The sequence below is a fragment of the Larimichthys crocea genome, chromosome III (genome assembly GCF_000972845.2).
Source record: "Larimichthys crocea isolate SSNF chromosome III, L_crocea_2.0, whole genome shotgun sequence".
Classification (NCBI taxonomy): domain Eukaryota; kingdom Metazoa; phylum Chordata; class Actinopteri; family Sciaenidae; genus Larimichthys; species Larimichthys crocea.
Genome location: NC_040013.1, coordinates 15782540 through 15800838, shown reverse-complemented (window position 1 = coordinate 15800838; position 18299 = coordinate 15782540). Strand labels below are relative to the sequence as shown.

General features: G+C 40.0%; 2 protein-coding genes across 4 annotated transcripts; one reads left to right on the top strand and one right to left on the bottom strand.

Moving 5' to 3' along the window:
• Nucleotides 1–1495: 1495 nt before the first annotated feature.
• Nucleotides 1496–9253, bottom strand: pyroxd2 (pyridine nucleotide-disulphide oxidoreductase domain 2). 2 transcript variants are annotated; one of them, XM_019260829.2, is made up of 17 exons: nucleotides 9046–9253; nucleotides 8656–8853; nucleotides 8270–8289; nucleotides 8050–8143; nucleotides 7654–7727; nucleotides 7383–7538; nucleotides 7016–7169; nucleotides 6821–6882; nucleotides 6635–6732; nucleotides 5960–6101; nucleotides 5712–5846; nucleotides 5560–5632; nucleotides 4732–4885; nucleotides 3026–3177; nucleotides 2653–2759; nucleotides 2109–2229; nucleotides 1496–1878 (listed from the first exon to the last, which is right to left on the bottom strand). In XM_019260829.2, exons 2-17 carry the CDS (start codon nucleotides 8789–8791, stop codon nucleotides 1808–1810), a joined length of 1749 nt encoding a protein of 582 aa, XP_019116374.2. In that variant the 5' UTR covers nucleotides 8792–8853; nucleotides 9046–9253; the 3' UTR covers nucleotides 1496–1807. The 2 variants fall into 2 exon arrangements, with proteins under 2 accessions (XP_019116374.2, XP_010742927.3); XM_010744625.3 differs by having other exon boundaries at nucleotides 9064–9253.
• Nucleotides 9254–11974: 2721 nt separating this feature from the next.
• slc25a28 (solute carrier family 25 member 28) lies at nucleotides 11975–18013 on the top strand. 2 transcript variants are annotated; one of them, XM_010744618.3, is made up of 4 exons: nucleotides 11975–12546; nucleotides 14722–14950; nucleotides 15708–15764; nucleotides 16184–18013. In XM_010744618.3, exons 1-4 carry the CDS (start codon nucleotides 12205–12207, stop codon nucleotides 16750–16752), a joined length of 1197 nt encoding a protein of 398 aa, XP_010742920.2. In that variant the 5' UTR covers nucleotides 11975–12204; the 3' UTR covers nucleotides 16753–18013. The 2 variants fall into 2 exon arrangements, with proteins under 2 accessions (XP_010742920.2, XP_027133671.1); XM_027277870.1 differs by lacking the exons at nucleotides 11975–12546; nucleotides 14722–14950 and adding an exon at nucleotides 14957–15306.
• The last annotated feature ends 286 nt before the right edge of the window (nucleotides 18014–18299 follow it).

The following is an 18299-nucleotide window of genomic DNA, read 5'->3' as shown; positions in this document are numbered from 1 at the left end:
ATATCGATTATTGAAAGCTTTCAGATCTGATCAGGTATGGTGATCAACTTCAAGTTCAAGTCAACTTCATTATATGTTGCTGCCATATGTACAGGACAGGATGAGTCACGGTGAGTTACCTCACTGTTACTTCACTATTTTTTTTTATTTTTTACTGTTACTTTACTGTCACATTTATACATGTGTATCTAGTGTGTTAAAATTAGGATGTTGTATAGGGTATGTTGTTAAAGTTTTGTTTTCTCTTACTATTGTTTTTCTTCCTATCACTTACCGTTTGGGAGATGCGGTAACAAAAACAATTTCCCTATGGGGATTAATAAAGTACTTCTGATTCTGTTTCTGACTTCTGACATACATACTTATCCTGGTGGTAAACAGCAATACACATGAAATATAAAATATAAGTAAAAGATGTAAAAAATCTAAAATAAAAATGTATATATACAAGCTAAAAGACATCAAAGAAAAGACAAATCTGGGAGATATAAATAGTATAAATAGTATAAATGTGGCAAATATGGCGGTATGAACTAATGACTAATAATTTAAAGCCATTAGTAATTCTATTGATCTACATTTTATTGTCATAATATGATATGGGGGAAAAAAACAAGAATATAGAAATCCTAGAGTGGAAGTGGAGCACAGAATTCAGTACAGAAGGTTAGAAAAAGAAAAGAAAAGGTCAAGGGTTAGGGGCACTTACTATTTTTATTGTAGGGCTTTCAGTCAGATCTTATGTCAACAGAATTCAAGCACATTTTGGGGGGGCAAGATAGATAGATAATACAATTAACAATAAGTTAATGCCATTAGTAACTCCATTGATCAGACATAGATGTTATGTTGTTATCGCTGTTTTGCATAGTTATAGTAGTTTATTTTTATTTGGCCTTATTTTATTGGCTTTGTTTTTGTCTCTTTTATAGGGTTTTGTTACTTATTGTTTCATGTGAGAGTCGTTTCACTTGTTTATATTTGGTTTATATTACAGTTTCTTTATTGATACTGTTGTTTTTTTGTGGACCTTTGGAAGATTAGCGACCTCTTCTGTAGAAGCTAGTGGAGATCCAAATAAAAAATAAAGATAAACTTATTATGGTTATTAAAGTCATCTAACATTATTTTAATTGTTTTTTTAATAGTCATTAATGTCCTGTGGATAAATAGGCCACTGAGGGACACTTTAACATGGCACAGTAAGAAAAGCAAAGGTGAACGTAATATAATTAATGACGACTTTTAGCTGTTTCAGTTTCAGGGTCCTGATACTTACTGAGATACTTGTAGATACAATACAGCCATTGTTAATAGTATTAGTAACACCTATGTGTTTCCTGAAAATGTCTTCTGTGAGCCCTATTAGATTTCTACCCTGATATCCTCAAATGTCACACCAATCCCACACAACATAAAACACAGTCATTATGCAGAATTTAAAGAAAATGAAACATTTGCTTGAATTCATTTGAATTTATTCATTATAGTTTAAGTTCATTTTATTAATACATGTATCAATCATTCTAAAAAATGCATTTGCTTTCATTAATGACTTCATCAGTGGTGTCACAACATGATATTTTGTGTCTACTAGTGTTAATATCAGGACTGTAATCCAGTTTTACTACTGGGTGAATTTGATATAGATGGCCTATTAAGAGCCTGAAAGCCTCCTTTATTGAGTCTTTCCTTGTCACCTATATTCACAGCATAATACGGTGGCTCAAATTGGTCAAATTCAGACAAAAATCAGACAAAAGAGAGGTAGAACATTGATGAGCGTACACCGATGCGGTCAAACTTTTCAGCGATGTTTCAGGTCAGTCATGACAATGCGTGCTGCATTGCAGCCAGGAGAACCCATCACGCCACCACCTAAGAAAACATTACACACATAAAATAGACGGGGTTAGTCCTGTTCTGTCATAAACAGCTTACTCAGCCACCTGACTTCACCAAGTGACTTCATTTCTTTATCATCAGCAGTAAGGTCCAACGCAAGGTCCAAAGGTTCATTAACTTTACTCTTCTTACAATAGAAAACATAAAATAAATGGTTGTACTAACTAAATAGCCATAACAAAACAGCCACATTAAAAGCAAACCTGGATGACAGCCACTGCCGCACAGATACAGCCCTTTAATTGGTGAGCGGTGGTGTGAGAGAAAGGGCAAAGGTCGTACTAGGTAGAGCTGGTCCAGTGACATTGATCCATGGAAGATATTCTGTAAAATCAAGAGCAGAATGTTTGCTTTTCCTTTTATTTCTTAATATAATCAGTATGTTTCCTAGGACTCGATGTTACAATCCCTTAATAAATCAGCACAGCACTGTATTATTGTTAGAAAGCCTGACATTTGTTGAAGCAATGCCTCGTAAAGTCCAGATGCAGATATCATTCAGACGGTTGGTGTCAATTTACACAGCTGATGTGAACTTTGAATCTGCCTCATGTGTTGTGGTAAAGCTGTCTGTAACCATTAACTGCTTATACAACAGGTCTTTCCCTGAGTGAATAGCGAACAGAACACTGCCGATGATGTAAATTACTTCCTCATCCAGTGAACAGTTGGTTTTGTCAAGTGAATCAAATGTGAATCAACATTCAAATTACTGCACAGTTTTACAATGTCTACAGCGTACAGTACCCCTCCAGTCAGGCCAAAGATCCTCTCCAGGTCAGGCGGAGTCAGGATGTCTCTGCCAACCACCGACTTTTTGAATCCAGGGGCGTATTGTTCCACCCAGTCAAATACTAAAGAGACAAACACATGCTTTATCAGTTACTCATTATACATTGAACACTGTTTATCCATTTTGGAAAAAATACAAATAAACAAAACAACATCAGAATTTTATAAAAGCATAGATTATGGCATGTTTCTATGTAAATTCCTGTTATCAAAAGGTGGCTATCTCATCTCATTCAGCTACAACTTGTGTGCCTATATTTTAAATATACAGTAGTTGAATATACATTTGTACACTAGGAATATGAAGTCATGGATCATTGTGTGTTACCATTGTCTGCAAAGGCCTCTCTGTCCTGGTCAGTCCACTCCCTGCCTTCTATGTGGTAGGGGGTGAATTGGGTGAACAGTGACACCACATGGCAGCCAGGGGGAGCCAGTGTAGGATCCAACACAGAAGGGATGGTCATTTCCAACATGGGTCTACAGGAATACAATAGTATGCACACATGTTGTTGAGTGCTGACTTAACGCTACTTTGTGACCTAGTTGGTGATATGCAACGATGGAAAGAAAATCAATAATGTCCCTATATTTCACTCTCCTCCTGTAACTCAACCGTCACAGGAGAGGAATCTCAGAAGCCTGAGTTAATGCTTGTGACCTTTATACACTGACAATAAAATATTGCTGAAGATTGCTTTTATTTTAGTACAGTTAGAGGTAGGCTCCTTGTACTTTACTTGGCATTTCTGCTACTTTATACTTCCATTCCATTCCAGTACTGATGTTTAGCTATTTTATTTATTCTTTATTTTTGATGGTAAAAGTAGAGTACCAATATTCATTTAGAAATGTATTTATCTTTATTGTCTCAGTGTTCATTTGTATTTGCACTGGTGAAGTGTTAGTGTTTCTGCCACAAGTGTTTTGGACAACTGAGACTGACTTTCTGTTCAGAACTTGAAATAAAGACAGACGTCGGGCTTTCTGCTGTTGGACTAGTTAGTAATATTAGGTGGCTGCTATGTATTGTATTGTTGTACTTGCTTGATGTTTGGCTGTGTTAGCAAAGTTGTCATCTTGCTAGTCTTGGCAAAATGTGTTCTGTCAGCTGATGGTTGGATGGAAAACTTAATCAACTGCAATTTGTCTACCAGGCATGGAGAGGCTACACAAACACTTGGAAAAGCTGCAAGCCCACGCCCGGCTTTCGTTTGCTGACTTTTCATCTGCATTCAACCATCAGCAAAGGTTGTCATGTAATTTTCATTTGCTTCACCAACTTGCATAATGGATCTTGAACTTCTTTACTGTCAGAGAGCAGAGGATTTCTGTAAATAATAATTTCTCAGACTCTGTAGCTACATGGACTGGCTCGCCACAATAGGTGCATCCTTTCACCTTTAATCTTTATTATTACATATCCTTTAAATCCATTTCTAATGGAGTTACCTCTCAAGTCTGAAAATTTGCATGCACTACCACTACATAAGCGTGGTGATAAAAATCATCTTAAGAACTATTGGCCTGAAGAACTGTTCTGTCTTGCTAAGGTTCAAGAGTCATCAGCTCAAACCATTCCACCTCAAACTTCAGAGATAAACATAATATCGTCATTGCTTTTACTCTGGGTATAAATTATATTTTATCTGTTGTCCAAAATAATTGACAAATTACACCATGCACTTTTTAATCTGAAACTGTCCGTTCTAGATTATGGTGATGTTGTCTATGGACATGCCTCCACTCTTAAACCCCTAGATTCAATTTATCACTGTCCACTAAGATTTATTACCAGTGACAGTTATTCTACTTATCTTGAGGTTTTTGTTTAAAAATAAACTGAGCAGAGGACACATTGTTTTGGCTTTCCCATTTTTTATTCTGTTGTCTTAATACACTTAATACACAAAAGTCATCTTATTGATGTTTCTTCTTCCTCTCTTGTCTTTATTAATATTTAGTAATCCAAAAGTAATGGTCATGGCAATGGTTAAGTGTTATGCATGTCTTGTGAAGATATTCTGTATGTACCTTGTTGAGGGACGTCCATTCAGGGCCTCACTGTATGCAGTCTCCAGTATCTCCATGTTTTCACAGTTGAGATGAATGGAGCATTGATGATGGGGTCCGGGCTTATCATCTGGTGTAGGAGATGCTAGGAAGTTTGGTAGTTTGTCCACTGCCACTGTGAAAACAAAGAAAATGACATGGAAACAGTGTTTGTGCTACAATTGTGTATCATTTTATTATTTTGCGTTTCAGTTAACTAAATATTCGATTTACAATTAAGGCAACACCCAGTGCATTCAACATCTTGTATAACACTGCTCAAGTCCTTCACTAGAAAGCGAAGACTGTGAAAATAAATTTTACAAAACAGATTAGATCATTAAGTCTGAGAAGCAATGTGTTGTAAAGAATCAGTTAGGAGTAATGAAGCCCTGCAGCTCAGGCTTTACTGTAATTAACAAGCAGGAGCTGAAAGTGGCACTGCACAGGAAACTGACTCAAAAGCATCTTCTTAGTTGCGTGTGTTCTATGCAGTTGGGTAATATCTCAAACTTATACCACGTTGAACAACCATCTGTTTACTGTTGCCCAGAATGGACAAACTAATCACTGGCCAATACTGACTCACATTTGGCTCACATTTTTTACGTGGTTTGCAGCCACATCCATGCTAGGCAAGACAGGGTGAGGCGACAGGGTTGCAATTAGCAACTACACCATAGATTCGAAATCCTACATGCTGGTCATATAAAGAGAAAATGGCTCCACTACACTGTGAGTACCACCTAATGAAACCTTTGCATAAGATCATGGTTTGCGAATAGCGTGACAGAAACAGAACTGATTTACCATTGATCTTTGTTACAGGTGAAGTGTAGTCAATCTGATCTATGGCTTTGATGAACTCCGGAGAAAGGGCAGCCTACAATAAAGACAGGAAGCCAAAATAAATCATATTCTCTTGTGCCATGTGTACATGTGGTGTCTTTTTTCTTTCTTACCTTTGGTGTGAGGTTCTTGAAGGTGACGTATGGGGTGGCATTTGATAGAACAACTTTACTCTGGATCTCTGTGCCATCCATCAGCACCACTCCTTTGGCAGCACCATCTGAACCAACCAAGACCTGTCCCACATCCTGCCAAGTATACACGTCGTATATGCACAAAGAGCGAAATACTGACACTAGATTATAATTTCCATTATCCCCCCAAAATGAACTGCAACTGTAACTAATCAAAACCACATTACCTTCTCAGTGAAAATGTCTACACCATAGGATCGAGCAGAGCTAGCAATAGCCTGAGACACCCCTCCCATGCCTCCTTCCACATAACCCCATGCTCCTTTCTCCTTCTCCAACTCTCCCATCACATGGTGCAAGAGCACATACCTTAAAAGCAAGACCATAAAATCAGTGTTTATGAGAGTTCAGTGTTAAACTCAGTGCAGTTAAACTTGTAGTTATCAGAGTGGTTGTGAAGTGAAGCCAATGTGGTACCAAAAACTGCAGTTCCTTAAACATCCACTTGAGACTTGCTACAAAACGAGCCAATCTTGATAAATTACCATATTAAAATGCCCACTTCACAGCAGAAATAAGCATGTTTACAGCCTGGTACAAAACCATTTTGGTCTCTATAACTAATTTCTCTGTTCTGTGCTGATTTTTCACAGAACTCACCTGTTCAAATTATATGAAAACTTAAAATTTGGCATAATGAATAGTGGCCACTTTGATTGACAGGTGGGTCCATCACAGGTGACTTGTGTTAATACTTTCTATTGCTGCCACATCTTCACCCACACCCAATTTTGGATTAGTGGGGACGGGACTGCTAAGATGGCCAGAGCCAAAACACTTCAGAAACCTATGAGTGATATCACAGATACTAAGTCCATGTTTTACACAGCCGAGTGTCTCACCCATTCCCAGGACTACTTGGACCGCACATGGCTCCTATCAAAGCATCAGTAGCCAGCGTTGCTTTCAGTGGCTCCGACTCAAACCACCGATTGAGGATCTACGACACAAAATGTAAGTAAGTTGTTCATGATGCAGTCAATAGAAAACAGCAAATAATGCCAAACCTTGTGTAACCTATAACAAACCTTTGTTGCTGGTGCAGTTATAAGTTCATAAAAGGCTGGAATGTTTGCGCCCAGTTTCAGACCTTAAAATTCAAAATCATAACTCATCATGACTAAGTTACAGAAGAAAACACAGTGACTACATGGCGAATTGTTTGTTATTCTGACCTTGAACATTTAAAAGTTTATTTCCTAAGCAGACATTCACAAACATACCGCATTTTACGAGTGGCATCAGTGTTTTAGCTGCAGCCAGCCTCTTCCTCAGTGATCCAGCTGTAACACCTGGAACATCTGCAGGAGGACCATCCAGAAGCGGGTGAATAGCTCCTGCTAACTTCTGGAGATATGCTTCAAAATCTGCATAAGCCTGGGTACGTGTCAAAGAATGGGTGAAAGTAAGGATGGATGTGGGGTTGTGGGATTACATGAGAAATAATACTGATGGAGAAATAAAAGTTTAAAGAGACAGTGAAGTACAATCAGTTTATACCTTGTAAAGAGCTTAAACACGTCTGCACTGGAGTGTAAAATGTACAGTACAGTCAAGCATATACTATTGCTATCATAATGCTTAAATCACCTTAGCATCCTTTTGTGAGAACTTGCCAATCTCCATCTGGTTCATGGCCAGATCTGAGCCTAGGGTAAGAGACCTTGGTGGAGCACCTTTCATCCCCTCCTCCAACATGGGGGTGAAAGCATGGGGGTCCCTCATATACACCTTCAGTCCATGTTTCTGACAAAATATGCACCATAAAACATGAAAACATGAAGAGCAGCAAACAACACTAATCACTTTAAGGCTTCTCAAAATTAGTCAAATATATATTTGACAACTTTTATATGCTTACCTTGAGCTCCAAGTCTGCATATATATGCGGTCTTAATAGACTGAGTAAATAGGAACACCTGGAGAACTGGAAACCTGCACATGAGGCAAAATGATGTATGTGTGTAAGTATGACTTGATAGAACACATATCAATGCACTGTAGGTTACTTGTCAAAATGAAAACTATAAAAATATATGTAAATGTATAACCCTGCTGCTAGTGTTCAGCCAAAATTCATTCAGATAGATAGATATTTTATTGATCCCGAGGGAAATTCAGACAGCATGAGACACAGTAAATATATATCTTTATGTTGCGTTTCGCTCTTTTTTCAGATGGTATATTTGTTTATTATAAAGTAGTACACATATACCCATATCTATGGATCCTTTGTAACCTGAGTTGACACACTTACCTGGAAATATTTCCTCTGAAACAGCTGCTCCTCCGAGCACATGTCTGCGTTCGAGCACTGCTGTCCTCAGTCCTCCCTTCTGAAGATAGGCAGCCTGTATATGCATACAAACACAAACACACACAACAACAACAAACACACACCACTTTTACCCTGTTACATAACAATGTAATGTATAAAAATGCACTGTAGGTGCTGGGAAACAAATGCACAAACTTACTGCCACCAGTCCATTGTGTCCTGTGTGGAAATATAAAATATGTCAGACAGGTTCCCTAATCATTTTAAATCTAGTGTTAATAGTTTTTTATTCTTATATTCAGCTTTATTGTGACAGTTCAAGTTGCTCTCTCTCTCTCTCTCTCTCTCTCTCTCTCTCTCTCTCTCTCTCTCTTTCTCTCTCTGCATCTTCCAGTTGAGTTCAATGCACAAAACTTATTACTTACATTTTAATCACTAATTACTTATCACTGCATTACTATATGCAGTTATTCTTTGCAAATATATGTAAAACGTATCAATATAACACGATATGGCACAAGTTGTTACTGCAGCACAGCTCCTGTGTTCCCTGCACTTTTTTCCCCCACAGTTCACAGATCTCACCTCCTCCGATGACCAGAGCGTCATACTGGGATTTCAAAGCGGTGTGACTTGATGCACATCGAGTCACTGTCCCCAGAAAAATCACAGCCCTCCTCCCACGGTTAGTCCACGCTGCTGCCATTGTCGCTGCGGCCATAGCTAAAGCTGATTGGTCAAAAGTTTGCAGTCCCGCCCCTCCTCTTTACAAGTCATGCATTCCTGTGTGAGTGTTTTTTTTAATTCACAGGTATTGAATAAAGACTTTTAACTTAATGCAAAAAAAAAAAAAAAAGCAAAACTTTGCAGGCGGACACCGAAATGTTCAACCTGTAATAATTACATAAAAGTCTGCTGCACAGAATTTAGAAACAAAAATATACAAGTTTACAAAACTAAGACACAGATACAAACCCCAGTGTTCATATGCACCTTTTTGAATTATATAATATTCCGTTTTTTCTCAGAAATCACAAACTGCACAACTATCTGCACTACGTAAGCAGGACTCAGGAGCAGGCGGCAACCTCCGTGGCTGTGAAATGAATACAATACGGAAGTGTAAAAAAAAAAATGCAGTTCTTCAAGCTGCCACTTGAACAGAACAAGTCAATGTCCAAAAGCCAAAACTCCACAGCAGAAAAAAAAAACATGTTTATAGCCTGGTATAGTACTGTTTGGTTTTATCTATCTATCTATCTATCTATCTATCTATCTATCTATCTATCTATCTGCATCTGTCATTATCCAGTTGTCCACTTGGTGGCACAGTTGTTCCATTTAATCTAGCTCTAAAGCAGTTTAACAGATGGCCAACCAGTTTATGAATATGACTACATCAATTCTCAGACTTTCCTATCCAGGCTGTTTCCATATGTTGAGATGTCAGACAATACAATGTGACTAAATTGTCCGTGTGGGAATAACAACATTTTCTCCATAGAACGAAGGTATGATATATATGACATATATAAATTACTGTATGTATAATTATCAAAAAAAGTGTAGTTCAAGACTTCTACTCTTAGCTGGTTTGATGTTGTGCTCAAGTCATCTCACAGTAAGGGTCCACCTGAAGAGTTTTAAGATGAGCTCTTAACACACAATGGTTTCTTAGTGCTGTTGTTGAAGATGTCATATTGGCCTAGTGGTTCACTTACCATGCATTAATAAGATAAGAGCCATAGATCATCTGTTGACATGAGCAGCAGTCGAGAGCCAGAGAAGGAGAATGTCTATTGTGATCTAAGGAAGGAAGCGTGTTTATTGGTGCAAAAACAACCAAACACAGCAGAACATAACCAAGTTATCTTCTCGTCTTGTCTATATAATGTGGATTTTTGACTATGTTTTGCTTAGACAGTGTAAAATAATTCCTGAGGCTTATATAGATTGTGCACTCTCTTGGCAGAGGGAATGAAATGAGATGTTATGGTGATCTAGAGTTTCCCGCTAGACCTAACATGCCTCTCCCTTGGTGTATTAGAGTAGCATTAGTTTCAGGGAAGAGAAATGATCCTGATATAGTGTCTGCTTGGTTTTCCTTTAAGGAACGTCTGCGGACAACAGCCAATCAACCATAACTAAATCAGAAGCAGGAGATTTTGTTCTTGTAAGCAGAAATTAACACTTCATTCCCCTTTGTCGGCAGAAATTCAACACTACAGCCCTTGAAGGCTCTCCCAGGCAATAAAGGAGAAAATTCAATTATGTTATAACGGTGCCACACCAAAACACAATTACCTCATTTTCTGAAAAAAACTGCTCCTTTTGCCTCCAGGCAGAAAGGTTCAGTAGTGAAGATGTTAGACCTGGAGATGTTTGTCTCACAGCTCAAAGCATTCATAATTATGAAATATAAGCCACTATCTCATAGCTGATCATAGAGGTGTTACAGTGCATAAAAAAAAACATTCTTTACTTACTGTAACTTGTGACTGAAGGAAATCTATTGTCCTTGTTTTTACCCACGATGTGTAACATTGTTAGGTGACGTGTCATTTGGCTCAAGGGGAAAACAGAATGAACTTCAATATAGAAACACACTGAAGAACTGACGGTGTCACATTACCTAAATAAAAGCTGCAATAACAAAAAAGAAAACTGATTTGTATGTGCAATACTTTGGTAGCATTTATGGAGAATAAATGACAAAATGACAAATGAATGACTGAATCGTTGAACACCTGCAGGACTTGATTAGATGTCCATACTATTCAGTGTGATGTGAAGATATGTCAGTCTGTAAAGTATTGTCTAACACTTAAACAAGTAGTCTATTACTTTATTGACAGAAAATTAACTGGTAACTGTTTTGAAAGTTTAAGACTGATCTAGAAAAAGTTACAAACATTTGCTCATTTCAGCGTCTTGAAACTGTGACCTGTTTTATATTTTTATAAATTAATTATCTTTAGGTTTTTTATTAAGGACAAAACATGAATGTGGGAAATTGTGAACTGTATATTAAAAATATTTCTATATATTTTAAAAGCTAAACTCTTTGGAGAGTAATTGACAATTGGCATTGTGACACTAATAATCTAAAGTGCAAATGTGCTGTGCTCTTGGTTTATTAATATCTTTACATATAAACTTATTTTCATTTGATGTGGCACAAGTTACCGAATTATTCAGTTAGTTACAAAATACTTTTTTTTTTCATAATTTTGCTTGATAGGATCTATACGGCATCAGAAAATGTTTGATCAAATGTACAGTTAATAAAATACTTTGCAGTAGAAGCTTGTTTTCCCCCTTATTCTAAACAAATTCTTACTATATATCTGCAAATACTGCACATTTGAAGTTTTGTGGTGCCAAGATGAGCAAATAAGCTAACCGGTTAAAATACTTTAAATATCACTTTGAGAGGACACAACAGCTGAAAATCAGTTGGAAATTTGCATAAATTAGCAGCACAGCTGTGTTTATAGTTACATTTTGTGCCTTGCTGACTATCTAAAGATGAACTTGACCAGTTTATGTCTTCAGGCTCCATTATGTGAAACTAAAATTGATGTTTTGGAGATATGCAACAATAAGTAAAAGCTGTAGTTCTGCAAACAATGCATATAAGACTAGAAAAGCAGCAGTGAGTGAGACTCGAGTGTAAATAAGGTACAATGCATGTGTACAGGAGTCCAATGCTCTTTGCAGAAATGAGTGACCTACAGTGACCTTGCTGGGTGTGTCTCCTGATAGCTTTTACAGATGAACCTAATGTGTAGTACTCCATGTCAGGCTCCACATGACAGCGTTTGGGAAGCCTTCACCAAAAATGCACTGTGAGTGGCATGTCTAGCAGCCAATAACAGGAGTAGGACTTGGCTCCAGCAACCAACCAGAGATTACTTCCTCATCGCGGCCTGTGGTGCGGATCGGCGTGTTTTTTTCACCACGGGCCTCCCTTGCTTGGTCCCGGCTGGGAACTACAGAGGTGTGGAGGAAATGGTTGCAGAAGGCGAGAAGCTGTGAAACCAAACCCCCCCCTCAAAGGAATGTAAAACTTAAGGACTGAAATCACCGACAAGACGCCGTCTCTGCGTGCCTAAAGACTTAACCTGGTTTCTCATGGAAGCAGATGGATATGTGATGAGGCGTCGGATGACAGCGGAGACTACAGGCAGTGAGCCCGGGGTTGCTGGCGCATCAGCCGGGGCAGAAGTTCGATGGCTCGGGGGCAGATTCTGGGGAGTTTCGGAAAGTATCGTGGGGAGCCTCACACCGCGGATCGGAGGGGAAACGGAGCTACTGACTGATTTTACCCGCAGCGCACAAGATGCACAGGCGGAGGACTGTGAACCAGACTATGAAGGGCTGCCACAGGGAGCCTCCACTAGCACCCACATGTTGGCTGGAGCCGTGGCCGGGATCATGGAGCACTGCCTCATGTTCCCTGTCGACTGTGTCAAGGTAGCATAGCTCGGTGGCTAACCAGCTGATGCTGTGCTCTTCCACAGCCCCCGCTCTCTGCTGTGTGTTGTTGTTGTGTTGTGTATTATATTCCTGGTTTTGTTTGTTCGCTCATTAGCCGACACGCTAACGTAAACAAGACAAGGTCAGAGACTCATATCCCCCACTGGCTAACCTGTTAGCATGCTATTACAAATTAAGCGTGACTAACGTTAGCTGCTGGCTAGTTGTTATGACAACCTTTAGCGGGGTTAAGCACAGGAACACAGTGTAACACTGCTAAACATGATCACAACAGTCTGCATGTACATGTTGAGTGCATGTCTGCCTCTGAAGACAAGTAAATTAACCACACTTCCAGTCCAAAGTGGAGCATCTGTTGCTATTTCCCCATCACACTTTGATAGTTTCATACAGGCTGCAGACATCTGCACCTAACTCATTTGCAAAAGGTGTTTTGATCACATGTCATCCATGTGGTCTTTCTTTGCTGAGTTTTATTTGTTTTTTTTTTTCTTCTCTTAAACCTTTAGTACCTAGTGAAACATGACCTATTACCCAAAGAGGTTTCGCAAACATGGCCATGTAGCTGTGTGATCATTGTATCACACAGGGTTAAGGGTCAGGGAGATGCGGCAAGAGACAATGAGCTTTGTATAGTCAGCTGTCCGTGTCAGACTTGAAAAGCTGTTCATATGCCCACATGCTTCATCCATGTCTCTGCCACCTGTAGTCTAACTCTATTGCAGCCCTGTCCACCCCTGAACCTGGACCTGCAAGACCAATGTTCACAGAGCCTTCGCATGTGCAGAGTGTCTGTCTGCAATCCCGCCATTTGATCCCAGCGCCTTTCTAAGCAAGCAAGCAATCAAGCAAGCAAGCAAGCAAGCCACGGGAGATTTGAGGCATAGTGACTCAGCAGAATTAATTCTCCCACACATAAACAGTCACACATTTTGCAGAGAAAATCGATATTTGCCGGAAAACTGAAACATGCTCAATCGAATACCTCATCGTCATCTGACCTGTTCTATTTAGAGGTTTCCACTTTACCAAAGAAAGACTTCTCCTCCTGTACGATAAGCTCCTCACTTAAGAGATTGTTGCGTAATTATAGTGTAGAGTAGACTGTCATACACCCTTACTGTATCCTAAATCCCAGTAATTTGTTGTGGATTTTGGAAAAAGCGTGCCTGTCAAAGTGTGTACTGCACGGCGCATGAATGATATTTCAGTTGAAATCATTTAGTTAATGGAAGAAACCCCAAAAAGTCGTCAGTGTTTTCCTCTCAAAGAGTGGTGGGTGCCGCGTTTGCAAACAAGTGCAAAGGTCGATTGCTTTCTAGAAGTGCAAACATACTATAGATAAACACATGCACGCATTTGTATGAGGCATCAATGAACGAACGAGGGGACCAAGTCTTTCTTCTGTCATTCCAAGAGCAGTGCCATAGTTTTACGTGCCAGAAGGCAAGTAATCTGATGCATATACACTCATTGGGCCTGCATTCCACAGCTGCAGAATAGACTGATATGAGGCCTTGTTTATGCTTTCCTTGAGCACTACGTGCACATACACAGTGGGTTGGGAGCTTGTCCATTCCGCTGGAAGTTTGGTATTTGGGGATTATGTTGCTGCTAGTTCCTCAGAGACAAACTCACTCACCCAGTCCCACCCCAGGAGATCTCCCTAGATAGCAAATAGCAGGTGATTGAAACACTGATCCTTTGCACTTGTTTGTTAAATAATGTTTATATAATGTATAATTTATCTTGTGCGTGCGTGTGTGTGCGCTTGTGTTTGTTAAGAGGAAGAGAGAAAGGTGTGCTTCAGGGACAGTGGGAAAAGAGGCTTACAGGAAGTCAGTTTATGTCCCCCCATGACCTTGGAGCTTGTAACTCCATACTTCCTTCTATTCAATTACGCATATACACCAACACACCCCACACACAATGTCGAACACCTCATTTCCCTTATTTGACCCCTTATTCACACTGCAGTCTGTCCCGGGACTATTTGCTATAACAGGCAGACATATTGTAAGATGTAAATCACAGATTTCGTTCTATTTTTAACTCCAAACTCCCTCAACATATCACTAAACTTAGTAACTAGCTGTGGTGCGCAGGAAGGTCAACTTACGTTCCACTTTTTACTTTTTTTTTTTTTTACAGACACGAATGCAGAGTCTCCAGCCCGACCCCGCAGCCCGCTACAGGAACGTGATGGATGCTCTTCGCCGAATTGTAACCACAGAGGGAGTCTGGCGGCCAATGAGAGGGCTGAATGCAACAGCGGTTGGGGCGGGACCTGCCCATGCCCTCTATTTTGCCTGCTATGAGAAACTCAAAAAGACTCTAAGTGATGTCATTCACCCAGGGGCTAACAGTCATTTGGCTAATGGTACCATAAAACACACATATACACATATTAACAAAGACTTATACCATAGATGTAAAGATCGTGTATGGCTATCTTAACTTTGAGATCACAGTAACATAGGTCGGTTCAACCCTAGTGCCAAGCAACACCAGTGAAACAGCTGACCCAGACTAATCCAGTTATAGAGTAGACATGCCATGACCAATTCTAAAAACCCCTTGGCAGGCCTTCATATTGGTTTTTCATAGCCACATTATTACACTGTAAGGAAGTGCCAGGGTTTTAATTTGAAAAGCTGCTCTGAATGTCAACCATTTCCTTATTCCTTGTTCTCCTTACTCTCTCTCCTCCTTGTTTTCCAGTTAGTGGGAGGCTGGGTAAGTCCTCTTTGTCCCATCTTACCTGCTCTCTCCTCTGTCCTCCTGTCTTTTCAAGCGTATTGGGTTTGGTTTAAATCTCCTTGAAAAGAGCAGTGAACTGCCTTGTCCACTAGGTGTCTGTCTTTGCTCAGGTTTGGCCTCTTGCATTCGATCAGGCGGGATCTCAAGTATACACCTGTGCAATTTGATGAATGTGCACCAATTCTGCTATGATATATTGTTTTGAACATGCTTTTTCTGGATAAGGCAGTGGAGGCTTTGACATGATCAAAAAAGGTTCTTACTGTTGCAAGTGAAAATGCTTTTCCTTCTCAGTCTGTGCCTCTTTGCTGCAGTCTCTTGTGTATTCTTCATGATTATCTTAACGTGTAGTAATTTCTGAGGTTTGTTTGTTTCAGGAACCGCTGGGTGTGTGGCCACACTGCTTCATGATGCCGTCATGAACCCAGCTGAAGGTAAGAGTGACACTTTACAGTACGAAGCTAGTTAACTTTGATCAAAGAATTAAGTTTGCCACATAGAAACTCCAGTCAAGAAACTTGCAGGTGCCACGCCTGGGCCAACCATCTTCACATGTTGGCCTTAACCCTGCACTCTCACATATTGGCTTTCACAGCTGCCTCTAGTCCACCTGCTCAGACATGTCTGTAGAAGGACAGTGGTCAGAGTCCTCATGTGCTGCAGCTGTTAGATGGGGTGCAGCTGTTTCAGCAAACACTATCAACATGACACACTACATGTTTCTGTGTGTTTATTGAAAGGAAATGTGCCTTAACCTGCCTTACTACAGGTAACAACTCACAAATTTCTTCTTTTCTTTTTCCATTTTTTGTACTGCTTACCCTGGACACGTTGGGCCGTCTCCTGTCTTTAGTTGTGAAGCAGCGCATGCAGATGTATAATTCGCCCTACCGCGGCGTGTTGGACTGTGTACGCGCCGTATGGCAGAAAGAAGGTCCTGCTGCATTTTACCGCAGCTACACCACCCAGCTCACCATGAACGTGCCCTTCCAGGCGCTGCACTTCATGACCTACGAGTACCTCCAGGAGCTGCTCAACCCCCACAGACAGTACAATCCCTCATCCCACATGTTGTCCGGAGCTTTGGCAGGAGCTATCGCGGCTGCAGCCACCACGCCTCTAGACGTCTGCAAGACCCTGCTCAACACCCAGGAGTCTCTAACCCTTGGCTCCCTATCTTCCGGCCAAGGCCCCGGCAAAGGCCAAAGCCAAGGAGCCCACAGACAAATCTCAGGCCTGGCCCATGCCTTCCGGACAGTGTATAGGCTGGGCGGCCTGCAGGGCTTCTTCAAGGGAGTCCAGGCGAGGGTCATCTATCAGATGCCCTCCACAGCCATCAGCTGGTCGGTCTATGAGTTCTTCAAGTATGGACTCACCAAACACCAGCACGACAAGAGGAGAGCGCAGCACATAGAGGCGTAGATGTCGTGGTTTAATATCCTAATATTGCTGTGCCCTCCCTGTAAGGAGAATATGAAGTCAATGCGCACATAGAATCTGACTAAAATCCACCTCAGTTGTCCTGTCCATTTCAGACATAGCAGATAAGAAAGACATCTTCAAAGATAGTTTGAGTCGTAATATTTCTGCTACACTATTTCAAGACTTTGAGTTATGTTGTTTCTCTCTTCTAGGAGAAAACATTTACACAGTGTTATAGAACTAGATTTATTTTAAAGCCATTCTAGTGACCACTACGTTTGTCTAAGCTAAGGATAAATATGAAGAACGCACAAAGATAGTCAACAGAGGGCAGTAGTGTTACTTAAATCTCTGCTGTTAAATCTCGTAGTTTCATGAGCTTTGCTGTCCTAGGACCAGATTTTTATTTTCACCCATCAGACCTTGAGTTTGCAAATAAAACTTATAACTGACTCCTGTTTCACATCCCTCCCTGGATTTATGAATCATTTTTGCTTTTTCTGACACACTATTCTGACAGAAATCCTAGACACGTTCATTTTGGTGTCTAGTTTGGACACAGGCATTCAGTCTTTAATTAAAAATATTGTATTCACTTGATTCTGATATTTTGGCCGTTTAGAATGGAAAGTAAATTGACCCTAGCTGAGAACATTTTGTTGTTAGTCTGACACGTTTCCTGGCGTGGATCAGTACCCAGATACCATTAAAGTAACCCTGCCAACATGGTAAACGAAAAATGTCAATGTTTAAGATTGTTCCCCACCATCTAAGTGGACAGAAAAACACCAGTTTACAGTGGCTCTAAGGTGTCTACAGCATGTGTTTAATTTATTTTTAATAATTGTTTTAAAATAATTATTTTCAGCAAATATATTACTTTAAACTTTTTTCCCCCCTTATGTGTTTAACCAAGTCTTGTTGGATCATCCAAATACTCAACATCAATGCCTTGTGTATGTGTTTGGCGTAGCAGACCAGGGCAGCATTAAGATGGCCATTTCTGTGCATTTACCGTAGCCATCAGCCTCTATTCAGCTTTTGTGAACTACAGAGTTTCAATATCTGTGCTTGATAGCAAAGGTTGTCTGCAATGTACTGTGCCCAAAAGAAGACAAGATATGTATCTGTACCCCTATTGAGGACACATAAATAGAAGCTGTCATTCTTATCGATTGATGTCTGATTGTTTCCAGCACTGAATTGCACTCATTGAATAAAGACTGAGCAGCTGGGCTCTAAGCACTGCTCATAAATGAAAGGCGCAGTCATGATTTCTTTAAAAGCTTCTGAGTGTAGTAGACTTAATAGAAGGTTATTGCCCAATCATGATAATTGTAAAAACAACAAATCCATGTTGCCGTTTTAATCTGGTTGTGTATACAGTCTGTATGATTTTGATCTTTGTTTCCTGGATGAACTGAAACCAAAGAATGAATTAAAAGGAGGCAATGCCTTAAGCCACGTCTGTACTGCCAGAGACACGTTGAGAGTTTGTGTGTTTTCAGGTATTTATTTTTAGTTTGACGCATGTACAGTTGTTTAGT